The sequence below is a fragment of the Panthera onca genome, chromosome B4 (assembly GCF_046562875.1).
Source record: "Panthera onca isolate mPanOnc1 chromosome B4, mPanOnc1 haplotype 2, whole genome shotgun sequence".
NCBI lineage: Eukaryota > Metazoa > Chordata > Mammalia > Carnivora > Felidae > Panthera > Panthera onca.
In genome coordinates this window covers 23,927,027-23,944,719 of record NC_138345.1, presented here as the reverse complement: position 1 = coordinate 23,944,719, position 17,693 = coordinate 23,927,027, and the positions used below count along the sequence as shown (strand labels likewise).

General features: G+C 37.9%; 1 protein-coding gene across 2 annotated transcripts in view; it reads right to left on the bottom strand.

Moving 5' to 3' along the window:
- Window positions 1–17,693, bottom strand: part of MYO3A (myosin IIIA) — a 244,074-nt gene that overhangs the window by 103,961 nt on the left and 122,420 nt on the right. For both annotated transcript variants that reach the window (XM_060659133.3, XM_060659132.3), the window contains exons 15-16: window positions 8,012–8,110; window positions 7,798–7,912 (exon numbers count right to left, since the gene is read on the bottom strand). In XM_060659133.3, coding sequence (XP_060515116.2) covers window positions 7,798–7,912; window positions 8,012–8,110 — 214 coding nt within the window. The remainder of the gene's footprint in view (window positions 1–7,797; window positions 7,913–8,011; window positions 8,111–17,693) is intronic.

The window sequence follows — 17,693 nt, the reverse complement described above, 5'->3', positions numbered from 1 at the left end:
AGTTGTGCCCAGGGAGAGACTGGGGTCAGGGTAGGGTTAGGGTTAAACTAATTAGTATCGTGCCAGCTAGCAGAGCAGCAAACGTTCTATTTCTACTCACAATGCGGCCAATCTAGGTTTACACTGTGCTGAAACACTCAGAGGAGGACAAGATCTTGGTCCTTTAAGCCAGAGAGCAAAAGACCCAAGTGGTCACCTATGATGCTTGGGACATCAGAAGGAAGTATAAGAAGGGGACCTGGAACATGGCTGAAACTCATGCTTCCAGAGCTGAACCAACAACAAACACATTTATTTTGCCAATAATAAAAGTATCTATTTTATTAGGAAATGTATTAGGGTTATCTCTGACTCTAGATACTACAGTTGAGATGTTGCTCCCAAAAGGTAGTCAGGTCAGGTTAACAGCACAGTTTTCAGCACAATACAACATGATACGACACTCTGACCTCAGAGCACATATAGGGATGTACAGCACTCTACTCCTTACATGAGATAGCCACAGTGAATTCTATAAGCTTAATAATCACTTGATTGTCAACCAATATGCCATCCTCACCATTTCTCTCCCAGCTCTCCAGCAAAAGCTGCTACTAGTCAAGCAAATTCTCCCATCCTCATGTATCCATCCAGTCACCCTGCCAACCTTTGCTGTTGTTCTCTTTTATGAGGGTGGAGTAGGGGAATGAGAGTCACACACTGGCCACTGTAAGAACCAGGCATCTGTCTTGCTGGGAGAAAGTTCTTCATATTATAGGTAAGCACAGAGTACAAGCTTCCTCGAAAACCTTCAGAAATCTTATCAAACAATGGTTTCTTTGTTCCACTTTACAGCATTAAGCTATTTAATGCGTCAACAGAGAGAAGGTCCCCCTCAATCATCTCCTTGCTACCTAGGTACCACAGAGCCACTGAGTTTCCCTATTTGAACTGCAATTTACTGGTTATGGAGTTGTAAGCCCAGTGGTTACAAGCACAGGTTGCAAGCTGTGTTGACAGCTCAGAGCCTGGAGCCTGCTTCAGATTGTGTGTCTCCCTCTCTCTCTGTCCCTCCTCTGCTCATGCTCTATCTCCTTCTCTCTCTCTCTTAAAAATAAACATTAAAAAAAATTAAAATAAAAAAGATACTAAGGCCAAACATACATAAATGAATGTAAAAGGAAACACAACCAGAATAACTTAAAAGCATCAGAAAACAGCATCAGTCATATCTATGGCATCAGATTTGATGATGATTTCTTAGCAAAATACAGATAACCCAAAAAGAAAACAGAATTTAAATAGATAAGTATCACAGAAGAATCAGAAAGCTGATTAAAGACCCAATATGAAAAAGGCCCAGGACCAGAGGCACATATGGCTGAATTTTATCTAACCTTAATTCAAAGTTTTAAATATCACTGATCCCCAATCTTCTCTAATGATAGAAATAACCTAGGGTGCTTGTAAAAGGCCCAGCTGACTAGGTCTCTTCCGTGGAAATTTCTATATAGAAGAGGACCTATGTATCTGTGTCCAGGTGCTTTATGTCTTCAGAGACACTGGGAGCTAATTTTAACTCTGATTTAAACTTTTATAGGCCAAAGAAAAAAGATAAAAAGCTCACTGGCATACCTTTAATAGGCAAATCTGATAAAGATATAACAGAAAACTAAAACAGTAGGTAAATCTCACTGATGAATACAGATGCAAAAATTCTAAATAAAACACCAGGGAATGTAATCCAGAAATTTAATCTAAAGAGAAGCACAGTTTGATTCCATTATATTTATTCCAGAAACGTAAGGATACTTACATATCAAGAAATCTATCAACATGATAGATGTCAACAAGGTGCTGTAGAAAAATATGATGTCAACTGATGAAGAAAAGGCATTTGATAAAAGTCTGCAGGATTCCTAATAACAGCCCTCAGCAAAGCAGCAATAAAAGGAAATTATTATGATAAATGCTCTTCATCAGAAATAAGAGCAAAACAGTGAAACCATTTTACTTAAAATCAGAAACAAGACAGGGAGACAAGTTATAATCATTTGTAATTAATACTGACTTAGACTCTAAGTCTTAGATGCTCTAAGTACACAAAAGAATAGATGACTGACATAACAGGAAAAAAGTATAAAACTCTTCTTTTCGCTGATGACATGATTATATATTTACATAAGACTACTAGCAGAAAAAAACATTTAGAATTACACCAAAAGCCATGACCTGGTTAGGAAAAAAACCTAAAAGCTTAAGTTCTACATAAATAAAACTATAAATTATTAAAAACTCAAACAACATCTAAACAAATAGAAAGGCAGGTCATGACCCGTGATGAGAAAACATAAATAACATGATAAAAATAACAATGCCACAAAAGTTACTAAATAAATTTAATACAATTCTCATTAGAATTCCAGCAGGGCTTTCAGAACTGAATAAGTTGATCTTAAAGTCTATACAGAGAAACAAATGACAGACATTAGCTTAGGCAAGGATTAAAAAGAAGAAAGTGAGAAGAGGACATGCCTTTCTTGGTAGGATGCTTTACTAAAAATATAGTATCAAACCACTGTAATTGTCAACAGGATATTGATATAGAGACAGAAACATAGATTGGTGGATAAAATAATGACTCAGAAAGAGATTCCATTCTATATAAGACTTTAATATAGGATAAGTCAATCCAGTAGGCAAAGGGTAGTTATCTAACGTAGTGAGGCATGACTGGGTCTCCATAGGGAAGAGAATAAAAGTGGTACCCCATTTGGCACTATGTAAAAAATTAATTTCAAATGGATCAAATATATTTAATATATTAAGTATATGTTTTTAAACTTTCAAAACAATCTAGGAGTCTACATGTATAATCCAGAGAAAGTGGAAAATTTCTAAACCAAGACTAGAACCCAGATGTTATAAACAAAAAAAAGACTTGTCTGAATATACAAAAATGAAAACCCTATTTTTATATGGTAACAGTAATGACAAAAAGTTAAGAAAAAAAAAGTATAAGTATGCCATGGACCAGCCATATAACTGAAAACATATTTAAAACACAAATGATAAAAAAAATATAATGTCAATAATATTCAATGAGAACAAATTGGCATAAAACATAGAAATGACTCAATAAAAGGGCAACATACATACATATATGTTCATAAAAAGCAGATCCAAGCAGCTAACACAAAAAATAAAAAAAAAAAATTAACAAAAGGAAAGATGCTCAAATTCACTCTTAGTTAAGGATATGCAAACTTGAAATGAGAGGTTACATACACCCGTCAGATTACCAAATATTTAAAAAGCTACAACACATGGCAGAGATGGTGGTGTAGGGGACTCACATACATTGCTGGTAGAAATATCAAATGTTTTATAGTTGTTAGAAAGCAATTTTACAATTCATATTCAAATTTAAAATACATATACCCTATGACCCAGCAATCCCACCGCTAGGGACCTATCCCACTGAGATAAAAGCACCAAGAAATAAAAAAAAATTACGGCCTTGTTCAGTGACAAAGACTTAGAAACATTAATAGTTGTATGCCCAGTTATATCTGAATGGCAGAATAAATTATGGTAGTACATACCATGGAACACTATGTTGCCTTTAAGAGGACTTATTAGGAGCACTTGGGTGGATCAGTTCGTAAGCGTCCGACTTTGGCTCAGGTCATGATCTCACGGTTTGTGGGTTCGACCCCCATGTTGGCTCTGTGCTGAAAGCTCAGAGCCTGGAGCCTGCTTTGGATTCTGTGCCCTCTCTCTCTGTCCCTCCCCTGCTCATGCTCATGCTCTTTCTCAAAGATAAATAAACATTAAAAAAAATTTAATTTAAAAGGACTGATTTAGTGCTACACTAGGTGACTTGAAGGGATTTCCGCAAGGTATTGCAGAGTGAGAGAAACCAGGTATAGAAAAATGTGTGTAACACCAGTTAGAGTGGCTAAAGTTAACAACTCAAGAAACAACAGATGTTGGTGAGGAGGTGGAGAAAGTGGAACCCTTTTGCACTGTGGGTGGGGAATGCAAACTGGTGCAGCCACTCAGGAAAACAATATGGAGGTTCCTCAAAAAATTAAAAACAGAACTACCCTATGACCCAGCAATTGCACCCTTAGGAATTTATCCAAAGGATACAAAAATGCTGATTCAAAGGGGCACATGCACCCCAATATTTATACCAGTGCTATCAACAACAATCAAATTATGGAAAGAGCCCACTGTCCATCAACTGATGAATGGATTAAGAAGATGGTGCGCGCGCGCGCGCACACACACACACACACACACACACACACACACACTACTTGGCGATGAAAAGAATGAAATCTTGCCATCTGCAACAACGTGGATGGAAATGGAGGGTATTATGCTAAGTAAAATAAGTCAGCCAGAGAAAAACAGACACCACATGATTTCACTCATATGTGGAATTTGAGAAAATTAACAGATGATCATAGAGGAAGGGAAGGAAAAATAAGATATAAACAGAGAGGGAGGCAAACCATAAGAGACACTTAAATATAGAGAACTGAGGGTTGATGGGGAGGGTTGAGGGGTAGGGGAGGTAGGTGATGGACATTAAGGAGGGCACTTGTTGGGATGAGCACTGGGTGTTATATGTAAGTGATGAATCACTGGGTTCTATTCCTGAAGACAAGACTATACTGTATGTTAACTGGCCTGAGAATGAATGTATATATATGTATGCATATGTATATATGTACATGTACATATATATATGTGTGTGTAAAAGAAAAATGTGTGTAATATAATACCATATTAATAAAATAATGCCCATCCCTCCAGATTCATGTGCATGTACATGTGTGTTTACACATGTATACATGGTGTCTATAAGCAGTACTTTATAAGCAAGGAGATAAATATGAAATGCTGGATTATAAATGCTGAGTTGTTAACATCCATTTGCTTGGGAAAGGGAAAAAGAGCAGATATGGATGGAGGGGGTGAGATGGGGAAGAGCAAGATGAACAAAAAAGAAGTCTTACAAAAGGCTGCGCTAGAAAGTGACAAGCTGATCCTCAAATTCACATAGAAATTCCAGGGACTCAAAACAATTGGGAAAAAGAACAAAGTTAGGAGAATCACACTTTCCAATTTCAAAACTTATTGCAAAGCCACAGTAATCAAGCGTGGGACTAGCAGAAACATGTAGAGGTAATTATAATAGAACTGAGAGTTCAGAAATAAATCTATACATTTATGGTCAACTGATATTTTTTTTTTAATTTTTAAAAATGTTTATTTATGTTTGAGAGACAGAGACAGAGTGTGAGTGGGTGAGGGACAGAGGGAGAGGGAGACACAGAATCTGAAGCAGGCTCCAGGCTCCAAGCTGTCAGCACAGAGCCCGACGTGGGGCTCGAACTCATGAACCGTGAGATCATGACCCAAGCAAAGTCGGACACTTAACCAACTGAGCCACCAGGTGCCCCTTCTTTCTTTTTTTTTTTTTTTAAGTTTATTTATTTTGAGAGAGGGAGAGAGAGTGAGTCGGGGAGAAGCAGAGAGAGAGAGGAACAGAGAGAATCCCAAGTGGGCTCATCATTGTCAGCATAAAGCCTCCCGTAGGGCTTGATCTCATGAACCATGGGATCATGACCTAAGCTGAAATCAAGAATCAGATGCTTAACTGACTGAGACACCAAGGTACCTCAATTTTCTTTTTTTAAATGTTTATTTATTTTAGAGACAGAGAGAGAGAGAGAGAGAGAGAGAGTGCATGTGAGCACAAGGGGGCAGGGGCAGAGAGAGAGGGGGACAGAGGTTCTGAAGTGGGTCTGTGCTGAAAGCAGAGAGCCCGATGTGGGGCTCAAACTCAGGAACAGTGAGATCATGACCTGAGCTGAAGTCAGATGCTTAACCCACTGAGCGACCCAGGCGCCTCTGTGGTCATCTGATTTTCACAAGGATGCCAAACCCAGCAATGGAGAAAGAACAGTCTTCAACAAATGGTTGTGGTACAACTGAATATCTACATGCAAAAGAAGCTATCTCACATCAGACACAAATATTAACTCAAAGTGGAACAGTAACCTGTATGCAAGAGTGAAAACAATACAGCTCCTGGAAGAATATTTAGGTATGAATTTCTGTGACTTTGGATGAGTCAATAGTTTCCTATATATGACACAAAAATAACAAGCAACAAAAGACAAATGGATAAACTGGACATCATAAAAATTAAAAACATGTATACTTGCAAAGGACACCATCAAGAAAGTGAAAAGATAATAGGAGCGTCTGGGTGGCTCAGTCATTTAAGTGTCCGACTTCGGCTCAGGTCATGATCTCGCAATTTGTGAGTTTGGGCCCTGCGTCGGGCTCTGTGCTGATAGCTCAGAACCTGGAGCCTGCTTTGGATTCTGTGCCTCTCTCTCTCTATTCCTCCCTGCCCTGTGCTCTGTCTCTCTCTCTTTATCTCTCAAAATTAAAGATTAAAAAAAAAAAGAAAAAAGAAGGTACAAAGACAACAAAAGGGAGACAATTTTTGCAAATCACTTATCTGATAAGGGACTTGTATTTACAACATAAATAATCCTTAACAATTCAATAATAAAAACACAACCCAATTTTTTTAAAAAGGTAAAGGGTATGAATAGACATTTCTTCACACAAGATACATAAATGACCAATAAGTACACGTAAAGAAGTTCAGGGTCATAAGCCATTAGGTAAATGCAAATCAAAACCACAATAAGGTACCACTTCATACCCACTAGGATGGCTATAATAAAAAAGACAGATAATAGTAAATGTTGGGGAGGATATGGAGAAACTGGAAACTTTGCGCACTGCTGGTTAGAATGTAAACTAGTGCAGCTGCTTTGGAAAACAGTCTAGCAGTTCCTCAAAAGGTTCAACACAGTGTTACCCTATGACTCAGTAGTTCCACTCCTAGGTATACACCAAAGAGAAATGGAAACTTACGTCCACACAAAAAATTGTACATGAGTGTTCATAGCTGCATTATTCATGATAGCCCCCAAATGGAAACAACCCAAATGTCTATCAACTGATGACCGGATAAATAACATCAAGTATATCCATAAAATGAGGTATTATTCAACAATGAAAAGAAATGAACTACTGATACATGCTCCATCCAACATGCATGCACCTTGAAAACATTACTATGTTAAATGAGAGAAGCTAGTCACACAGGATGATGTATTGCATCACTCTGTTTATGTGAAATGTCCAGAATAAAATGATCCATGGTGACAGAAAGCAAAAATGGGTAAGAATGAGGAGGAACTCCTAATCACTAGCATGTTTCTTTTGGGAGTGAAAAATTTAGAACATGAAAATATTCTAAAAATGATTATGATGATGGATGTATAATTCTGAATATACTAAAAGTCATTAAAATGTACCCTCTAAATGGCTGACTTGTATGGTATGTGAATTACATCTTAATAAAGTTGTATTAAAAAACTGCACTAAAAAAAGACTCCACTAGCACTCCCATTTAGGTATTTATGCAAAATGTAATATATATGGGAGATGCAAATATAAATGAAAGATTCAGAACAAAATGAAATTCAATTATATGTCATGGCCACCATCTCTTTACATATGAAGTAAATACTGTAACATTCTGGTAAGTATTCTCGTTATTCTGTAAGGTTGTTTCAGTAATTAAAAGAATGATTCACATAAAACACTTAGTACAATGCCTGGCATATATTAATCACTCAATAAATGCTCATTCTTACCATTAGGGATGACAAAATGATATTTCCTAAAGAGGTTCCAAATGTCTTTCATACTTACCTCCATTGTAAAACCTATGACTTTGAAACATTGCTCAATTAATTCATATTGGGATTTATAGAAAGTATTATTCATCATATCCTGTACTGTTCTGAGGTGGTCATTTTGTAGATATCTGAAAAAAATATGAAAGGATGGGTCAAAATCTAAAGTTCAATCAGAAGTGAAAATATTACTTATACAAGTACCACCTTGTATAAGGTGGTAACCTTACCTGGGAGGCTTATTTTCAGGCAATTTGTAATGGGCTAGTTTCTTCTTTTCAGCTAATCCAGCATAGATATAGTAAAAAATATGAAAATTTTTTTCTCCACTGAAAAAAGAAGACATTTTCAGTAAGGGGATTAGTAAGAATATTTACTAATTTAAAATTACTTGGCAATATAATTATCAGAACAACTGTGAGTGTTAACATGGGCTTCCCAGAAAATTTGATTTAGGCTTTTTATTGTTGTCGTCATTATTTTCAACAACCACTGTCATTAAATTCCAGACACGACTAACCACTTTATATGAATCATTCAATGCACGTTTGTGAGGGACTATTAGGCATTGCTCTAGACACTAGAATGTAGCAGGAGTGAAACAGTCAAAAATCCATAACCTCTTGGAGTTTACACAGAAAAACAAATTAATTATATATACAGCATACCAGATGGTCATAAGTGCTACATTATCTCATTTACCTGCCACAGCCCCCTAGTTACTCATGGGCTCCCATCATTTTACAATCATGGACACTGAGACTTAGAGGGGTTACCATTCTCCCCTCAGCTCATACAGCTGATGGCTAAATTGGATTCAAATCAGGGCTGTTTCATTCCAAAGTCTTTACTTTGTTAAATGTTTTTTTCTGGGGCTCACTTGCATGAGAAATCCGTTTCTTAGGACTCTCAAATTCCATTATTCTGTGGTCTACATATTAACAGCATTCCCCAGATCCTGGAATAATACAAATAAGGGAATAACAGTAATAATTTATTCAATTATGTATGCATATGCATATATGTATATATATACATGTATATATATGCTTACATATTATAAAATCAATGATAACAGTGATACAAGGGACTGGAGAGAGAAATTAGGATTATTTTGTTATTATAGGGTGCTGACTCTAGTGTTATTTGAAAGTAGACTTACATTAGTGGTAAATATATATTAAAAACTCTAAGGCAACCACTAAAAAACTAAAAAACAATAAATATTACCAAAATACGCTAAGAAAGGAGAGAAAATGGAATGACAGAAAATGCTCAATTAAAATGACAAAATGCAGAAAAAGAATGGGAAACACAAATAGGAACAAAGAACAAGGGCAACAATTAGAAAGAATTAACAAATATAACAGATATTAACCAACTATATCAGTAATCACTCTGAACATCAATGGTTTAAATATACCAATTAAAAACAAATTGTTAGGGGTGCCGGGTGGCTCAGTCGGTTAAGCGGCTGACTTCGGCTCAGGTCATGATCTCGCTGTCCGTGAGTTCGAGCCCCGCGTCGGGCTCTGTGCTGACAGCTCAGAGCCTGGAGCCTGCTTCCGATTCTGTGTCTCCCTCTCTCTCTGACCCTCCCCTGTTCATGCTCTGTCTCTCTCTGTCTCAAAAATAAATAAAATAAACGTTAAAAAAAATTAAAAAAAAAAAAACAAAAAAACAACAAATTGTTAGAGGGATCAAAAAATAAGACCTATACATATGTTGTCTGCAAGAAACTCACTTTAAATATAAATAAATGGATAAAGAGGAATATACCATGCTAACATTAATCAAAAGAAAGCTGGAACAGCTATATTAATTTCAGACAGAGCAGACTTCAAAGCAAGGAAGTTCTTAGGGATTAAGAAGTATATTACAATAATGATAAGGGGTTCACTTCTCCAAGAGACATAATAATCCTTCATGTTTATGGACATGACAGTGGAACATGAAACTATGTGAGACAAAAACTAATAGAACTGCAAGGAGAAACAGAAGAATGCATGTCTCTCAAAACTGGACAGATCCCATAGGCAGAAGAAAAGCAGTAAGGATACAGGTGAATGCACCAATAACATCAATCAACTGGATATAACTGATATAGACTTCTTCACCCAACAACAGCAGAATTCACATTCTTCTCAAACTCATATAGAACATTCACCAAGACAGACCACATCTTAAGCCATAAAACACACCTTAACAAATTAAAAATAACTGACATCATATATCTCTGCTCTTAGACCACAATGGAATTAAACTAGAAGTCAATAACAGAAATATAACCAGAAAATTCCAAAATATGTGGAGATTAAACAATGTAGTTCTAAATAGCACATGGGTCAAAAGAGAAATATTAAAAGAAATTTTAAAAGATTTTGAATTGGGTGAGAATGAAAACACAACTTACTAAATTTGTGGGATGCAGAGAAAGCAGTGTTTAGACAGCTATTCATAGCATTGAATGCATATATTAAAAAGAAAACAGATCTAAAAACAATAAGTTTTCATTTTAGGAAACTAGAAAATGAGCAAATTAAACCCAAAGTAAGCAGAAGAAAAGAAATAAGAAATAGAGCAGAAATCAATGAAATTAGAAACCAGAATTTAGTACAGAAAGATCAATGAAACCAAAAGCTTTACAAAAAACAAAACAACAACAACAACAAAAAAATAAGCTCCTAGTCTGGCTAAGGAAAAGAAAAAAAAAAAAAGAGGACAAAAGTTACTAGTAACAGAAATAAAAGAAGGGACCTCAATCACCAAAGGTCCCACTGAAATTAAAAGGATAATAAAAGGATACTATAAGCAACTCAATCCCTCAAAACTGAGATGAAATGGACCAATTCTTTGAAAGACCCAATATGTCAAAACTCACACAAGAAGAAACAGATCATTTAAATAGGCTCAAAATCTATTAAAGAAGTTGAATCAATAATTAACAATCTTCCAAACTAGAAAGGTCCAGATGGGTTCACTGGTGAATTATGCCAAATACTTCATGCAGAATTTATACCAATTCTCTACAATCCCTTTCAGAAGACAGAACTCATTCAATGAGGCTAGAATTACCCTAATACAAAAACCAAATAAAGATATTATAAGAAACTATAGACTAATATCTCTCATGAACATAAGTGAAAAAATCCTCAACAAAACATTAGCAAATTGAATCCAGCAATGAATAAACAGAATTATACACCATGACCAAGTGGGATATATCCCAGGTACCCATGCATGGTTCGTTCGATGTTCAAAAATCAATCCATGTATTCTATCATATCAACAAGCTAAAGAAGAAAAATCACATGATCATACCAATAGATGCACAAAAAGCATTTGATAAAATCCAAAAGCCATTCATGACAAAAACTCTCAGTAAACTAGGAATAGAGGGGAACTTCATCAACTTGGTACAGAATATCCACAAAAAAACCTACAGATAAAATCATATTTAATGTTGAGAAACTGAAAGTTTTCACACTGAGATCAAGAACAAGGTAAAGATGTCCCCTCTCACCTGCTTTTCAATATTGCACTGGAAGTCCTAACTCATGCCTACAGTTTGAGAGGGGAGAAATAAAAGTCTTTATTCACAGATGACTTTATTATCTGTATAGAAAATGCTAAAGAATTGACAAAAAAATTCCTCAAACTAGTAAGCAACTATAGCGAGTCTACAGGGTACAGGTTAAATACAAAATCAATCCCACCTAAAATCCCAGCAAGTTATTTTGTGGGTACTAACAAACAGATTCTAAAGTTTATATGGAGAAGCAAAAGACCCAGAAGGGCCAATTCAGTATTTAACAAGAAAACAATTTAAAGGACTGAGATTGCCTGACTTCAAGAATTCTTATGGAGCTTTCAAAATCCAGACAGTGAGGTATTGACAAAAACACAAGAGACAAATAGATCAATGAGACAGATGGAGAGCCCAGAATATAGTCCACTGATCCTTTAAAAAATTTTTTTTTTAATATTTCTTTATTTTTGAGAGAGACAGAGAGACAGAGAATGAGTGGGGGAGGGCTGGGAGAGAAGGAGACACAGAATCTGAAGCAGGCTCCAGGCTCTGAGCTGTCAGCACAGAGCCCAATGCAGGGCTCGAACTCACAGACCATGAGATCATGACCTGAGCAGAAGTCGGAGGCTTAACTGAACCACCCAGGTACCCCACCACTGATTCCTGACAAAGTAGTTAAGACAATACAATGAAGCAAAGACCAAAAAAAAAAAAAAAAAAAATCCAAATGAAGACCTTACACCATCCACAAAAATTAACTCAAAATGGGTCATAGACCTAAATGTGTAAAACACAAAACTATAAAACTCTTAGAAGATCAAATAAGAGAAGAGCTGATGCTGGATATGGTAATGACTTTTTAGATACAACAACAAAGTCATGATCCATGAAAGAAATGATGGATAAACTGGACTTCATTAAAATTAAAAACTGTCTGCTCTGTTAAAAGCATTTTCAGTAATCGAAAAAAGCCTATGCCAGAGATGGCAGCGTAGGAGGACTCTGGGCTCACTGCATTCTGCTGATCACTTAGATTCCACCTACATCTGCCTAAATAACCCAGAAAACTGCCAGAAGACTCGCAGAATGGATTCTCTGCAGCCAAGAGCAGACGAGAGGCCCAAGGAAGCCAGTAGAAAGGACGGAGAGGCACTGCACGCTACATGGACCGGTGGGAGGGAGCTGGGGCGGAGGGGCAGCCCGCCAGCCAAGCCAGCCAAGCAGAGCCCCCCGAGTCTGGCTTGTAAAAGCGGAGGGGCCGGATGGAGTGTGTTCTGACAGCAAGCGGGACTTAACATCTGGGAGGTTATAAGTTAACAGCTCTGCTTGGAGAGAGCGGGAGGACTAGAGGACAAGGGGAGGGAGAGTTGTTGAGCCCCAGACGAAAGAGCTCAGCTTGGCCAGGAACAAAGGCACTCGCCAGCGCCATCTCCCTCGCCCATCCACCAGCCAAAATCCCAAAGGGAACCAGTTCCTGCTGGGGAACTTGCTTGCACCGCGCAAACATCCAACCCTGTGATTCTGAGGATCCATTCCTCCCGCGGCGAGTCTGACTCCCTCCTGGTGCCACAGGGTCCCTCCCAAAGCAGACCACTGAAGGAGAAGTGAGCTGAGCCTGCCCCTCCCCCTCCCTCCCCCCCCCCCCCCCCCCCCCGTGCACCTTGCCAATCCACCCCAGCTAATAGGCCAGATCCCCAGCACCACAAGCCTGGCAGTGTGCAAGTAGCCCAGACAGGCCACGCCACCCCACAGTGAATCCCGCCCCTAGGAGAGGGAAAGAGAAGGCACACACCAGTCTGACTGTGGCCCCAGCGGTGGGCTGGGGACAGACATCAGGTCTGACTGCGGCCCCACCCACCAACACAAGTTATTCAAAACAGCACAGAGGAAGTGCCCCACAGTTCCACACCACTCCAGGGACTATCCAAAATGATGACACGGAAGAATTCCCCTCAAAACAATCTCCAGGAAATAACGATAGCCAACGAACTGATCAAAAAGGATTTAACAATATAACAGAAAGTGAATTTAGAATAATAGTCACAAAATTAATCGCTGGGCTTGAAAACAGTATAGAGGACAGCAGAGAATTTATTGCTACAGAGATCAAGGGACTAAGGAACAGTCAGGAGGAGCTAAAAAATGCTATAAATGAACTACAAAATAAAATGGAGACAACCACAGCTTGGATTGAAGAGGCAGAGGAGAGAATAGGTGAACTGGAAGATAAAATTATGGAAAAAGAGGAAGCTGAGAAAAAGAGAGATAAAAAAATCCAGGAATATGAGGGGAAAATTAGAGAACTAAGTGATGCACAAAAGAGAAATAATCTACGCATATTTGGTATCCCAGAGGAGGAAGAGAGAGGGAAAGGTGCTGAAGGTGTACTTGAAGAAATAATAGCTGAGAACTTCCCTGATCTGGGGAAGGAAAAAGGCATTGAAATCCAAGAGGCACAGAGAACTCCCTTCAGACGTAACTTGAATCGGTCTTCTGCACGACATATCATAGTGAAACTGGCAAAATACAAGGATAAAGAGAAAATTCTGAAAGCAGCTAGGGATAAACGTGCTGTACATATAAAGGGAGACCGATAAGACTCGTGACGGATCTCTCTACTGAAACTTGGCAGGCCAGAAAGGAATGGCAGGAAATCTTCAATGTGATGAACAGAAAAATGCAGCCTGGAATCCTTTATCCAGCAAGTCTGTCATTTAGAATAGAAGAAGAGATAAAGGTCTTCCCAAACAAACAAAAACTGAAGGAATTCGTCACCACTAAACCAGCCCTACAAGATATCCTAAGGGGGATCCTGTGAGACAAAGTACCAGAGACATCGCTACAAGCATGAAACCTACAGACATCATAATGACTCTAAACCCATATCTTTCTATAATAACACTGAACGTACATGGACTAAATGTGCCAACCAAAAGACATAGGGTATCAGAATGGATAAAAAAACAAGACCCATCTATTAGCTGTCTACAAGAGACTCATTTTAGACCTGAGGACACCTTCAGATTGAAAGTGAGGGGATGGAGAACTATTTATCATGCTACTGGAAGTCAAAAGAAAGCTGGAGTAGCCATACTTATATCAGACAAATGAGACTTTAAATTAAAGGCTTTAACAAGAGATGAAGAAGGGCATTATATAATAATTACAGGGTCTATCCATCAGGAAGAGCTAACAATTATAAATGTCTATGTGCTGAATATGGGAGCCCCCAAATATATAAAACAATTACTCACAAACATAAACAACCTTATTGATAAGAATGTGGTAATTGTAGGGGACTTTAACACTCCACTTACAGAAATGGATTGATCATCTAGACACATGGTCAATAAAGAAACAAGGGCTCTGAATGATACATTGGATGAGATGGACTTGACAGATATATTTAGAACTCTGCATCCCAAAGCAACATGGGACATTCTCGAGTGCACATGGAACATTCTCCAAGATAGATCACATACTGGGTCACAAAACAGCCCTTCATAAGTATACAAGAATTGAGATCATACCATGCATACTTTCAGACCACAATGCTATGAAGCTTGAAATCAACCACAGGAAAAAGTCTGGAAATCCTCCAAAAGCATGGAGGTTAAAGAAACCCTACTAAAGAATGAATGGGTCAACCAGGCAATTAGAGAAGAAATTAAAAAATATATGGAAACACACAAAATGAAAATACAACAATCCAAATGCTTTGGGATGCAGAGAAGGCAGTCCTGAGAGGAAAATACATTGCAATCCAGGCCTATCTCAAGAAACAAGAAAAATCCCAAATACAAAATCTAACAGCACACCTAAAGGAAATAGAAGCAGAACAGCAAAGATACCCGAAACCCAGCAGAAGAAGAGAAATAAGAAAGATCAGATCAGAAATAAACAATATAGAATCTAAAAAAACTGTAGAGCAGATCAATGAAACCAAGAGTTGGTTTTTTGAAAAAATAAACAAAATTGATAAACTGCTAGCCAGGCTTCTCAAAAAGAAAAGGGAGATGACCCAAATAGATTAAAATCATGAATGAAAATGGAATTATTACAACCAATCCCTCAGAGATACAAGCAATTATCAGGGAATACTATGAAAAATTATATGCCAACAAACTGGACAACCTGGAAGAAATGGACAAATTCCTAAACACCCACACACTTCCAAAACTCAATCAGGAGGAAATAGAAAGCTTGAACAGACCCATAACCAGTGAGGAAATTGAATCAGTTATCAAAAATCTCCCAACAAATAAGAGTCCAGGACCAGATGGCTTCCCAGGGGAGCTCTACCAGATGTTTAAAGCAGAGATAATACCTATCCTTCTCAAGCTATTCCAAAAAATAGAAAGGGAAGGAAAACTTCCAGACTCATTCTATGAAGCCAATATTACTTTGATTCCTAAACCAGAGACCCAGTAAAAAAGAAGAACTACAGGCCAATATCCCTGATGAATATGGATGCAAAAATTCTCAATAAGATACTAGCAAATCGAATTCAACAGCATATAAAAAGAATTATTCACCATGATCAAGTGGGATTCATTCCTGGGCTGCAGGGCTGGTTCAACATTCACAAATCCATCAACGTGATACATCACATGAATAAAAGAAAAGATAAGAACCATATGATCTTGTCAATCGATACAGAAAAAGCATTTGACAAAATTTAGCATCCTTTCTTAATAAAAATCCTCGAGAAAGTCGGGATAGAAGGAACATACTTAAACATCATAAAAGCCATTTATGAAAAGCCCACAGCTAACATCATCCTCAATGGGGAAAAACTGAGAGCTTTTTCCCTGATCAGGAACACGACAGGGATGTCCACTCTCACCGCTGTTGTTTAACATAGTGTTGGAAGTGCTAGCATCAGCAATCAGACAACAAAAGGAAATCAAAGGCATCAAAACTGGCAAAGATGAAGTCAAGCTTTCACTTTTTGCAGATGACATGATATTATACATGGAAAATCTGACAGACTCCACCAAAAGTCTGCTAGAACTGATACATGAATTCAGCAAAGTTGCAGGATACAAAATCAATGTACAGAAATCAGTTGCATTCTTATACACTAACAATGAAGCAACAGAAAGACAAATAAAGAAACTGATCCCATTCACAATTGCACCAAGAAGCATAAAATACCTAGGGATAAATCTAACCAAAGATGTAAAAGATCTGTATGCTGAAAACTATAGAAAGCTTATAAAGGAAATTGAAGAAGACATAAAGAAATGGAAAAACATTCCATGCTCTTGGATTGGAAGAATAAATATTGTCAAAATGTCAATACTACCCAAAGCTATCTACACATTCAATGCAATCTCAATCAAAATTGCACCAGCATTCTTCTCAAAGCTAGAACAAGCAATCCTAAAATTCATATGGAACCACAAAAGGCCCCGAATAGCCAAAGTAATTTTGAAGAAGAAGACCAAAGCAGGAGGCATCACAATCCCAGACTTTAGCCTCTACTACAAAGCTGTAATCAGCATGGTATTGGCACAAAAACAGACACATAGACCAGTGGAATAGAACAGAAACCCCAGAACTAGACCCACAAACGTATGGCCAACTAATCTTTGACAAAGCAGGAAAGAACATCCAATGGAAAAAAGACAGTCTCTTTAACAAATGGTGCTGGGAGAACTGGATAGCAATATGCAGAAGGTTGAAACTAGACCACTTTCTCACACCATTCACAAAAATAAACTCAAAATGGATAAAGGACCTGAATGTGAGACAAGAAACCATCAAAACCCTAGAGGAGAAAGCAGGAAAAGACCTCTCTGACCTCAGCCACAGCAATTTCTTACTTGACGCATCCCCAAAGGCAAGGGAACTAATAGCAAAAATGACCTATTGGGACCTCATGAAGATACAAAGCTTCTGCACAGCAAAGGAAACAACCAACAAAACTAAAAGGCAACCAACAGAATGGGAAACGATATTTGCAAATGACATATCGGACAAAGGGCTAGTATCCAAAATCTATAAAGAGCTCACCAAACTCCACACCCGAAAAACAAATAACCCAGTGAAGAAATGGGCAGAAAACATGAATAGACACTTCTCTAAAGAAGACATCCAGATGGCCAACAGACACATGAAAAGATGCTCAACATCACTCCTCATCAGGGAAATACAAATCAAAAGCACACTCAGATATCACCTCATGCCAGTCAGAGTGGCCAAAATGAGCAAATCAGGAGACTATAGATGCTGGAGAGGATGTGGAGAAACGGGAACCCTCTTGCACTGTTGGTGGGAATGCAAACTGGTGCAGCCGCTCTGGAAAACAGTGTGGAGGTTCCTCCAAAAATTAAAAATAGACCTACCCTATGACCCAGCAATAGCACTGCTAGGAATTT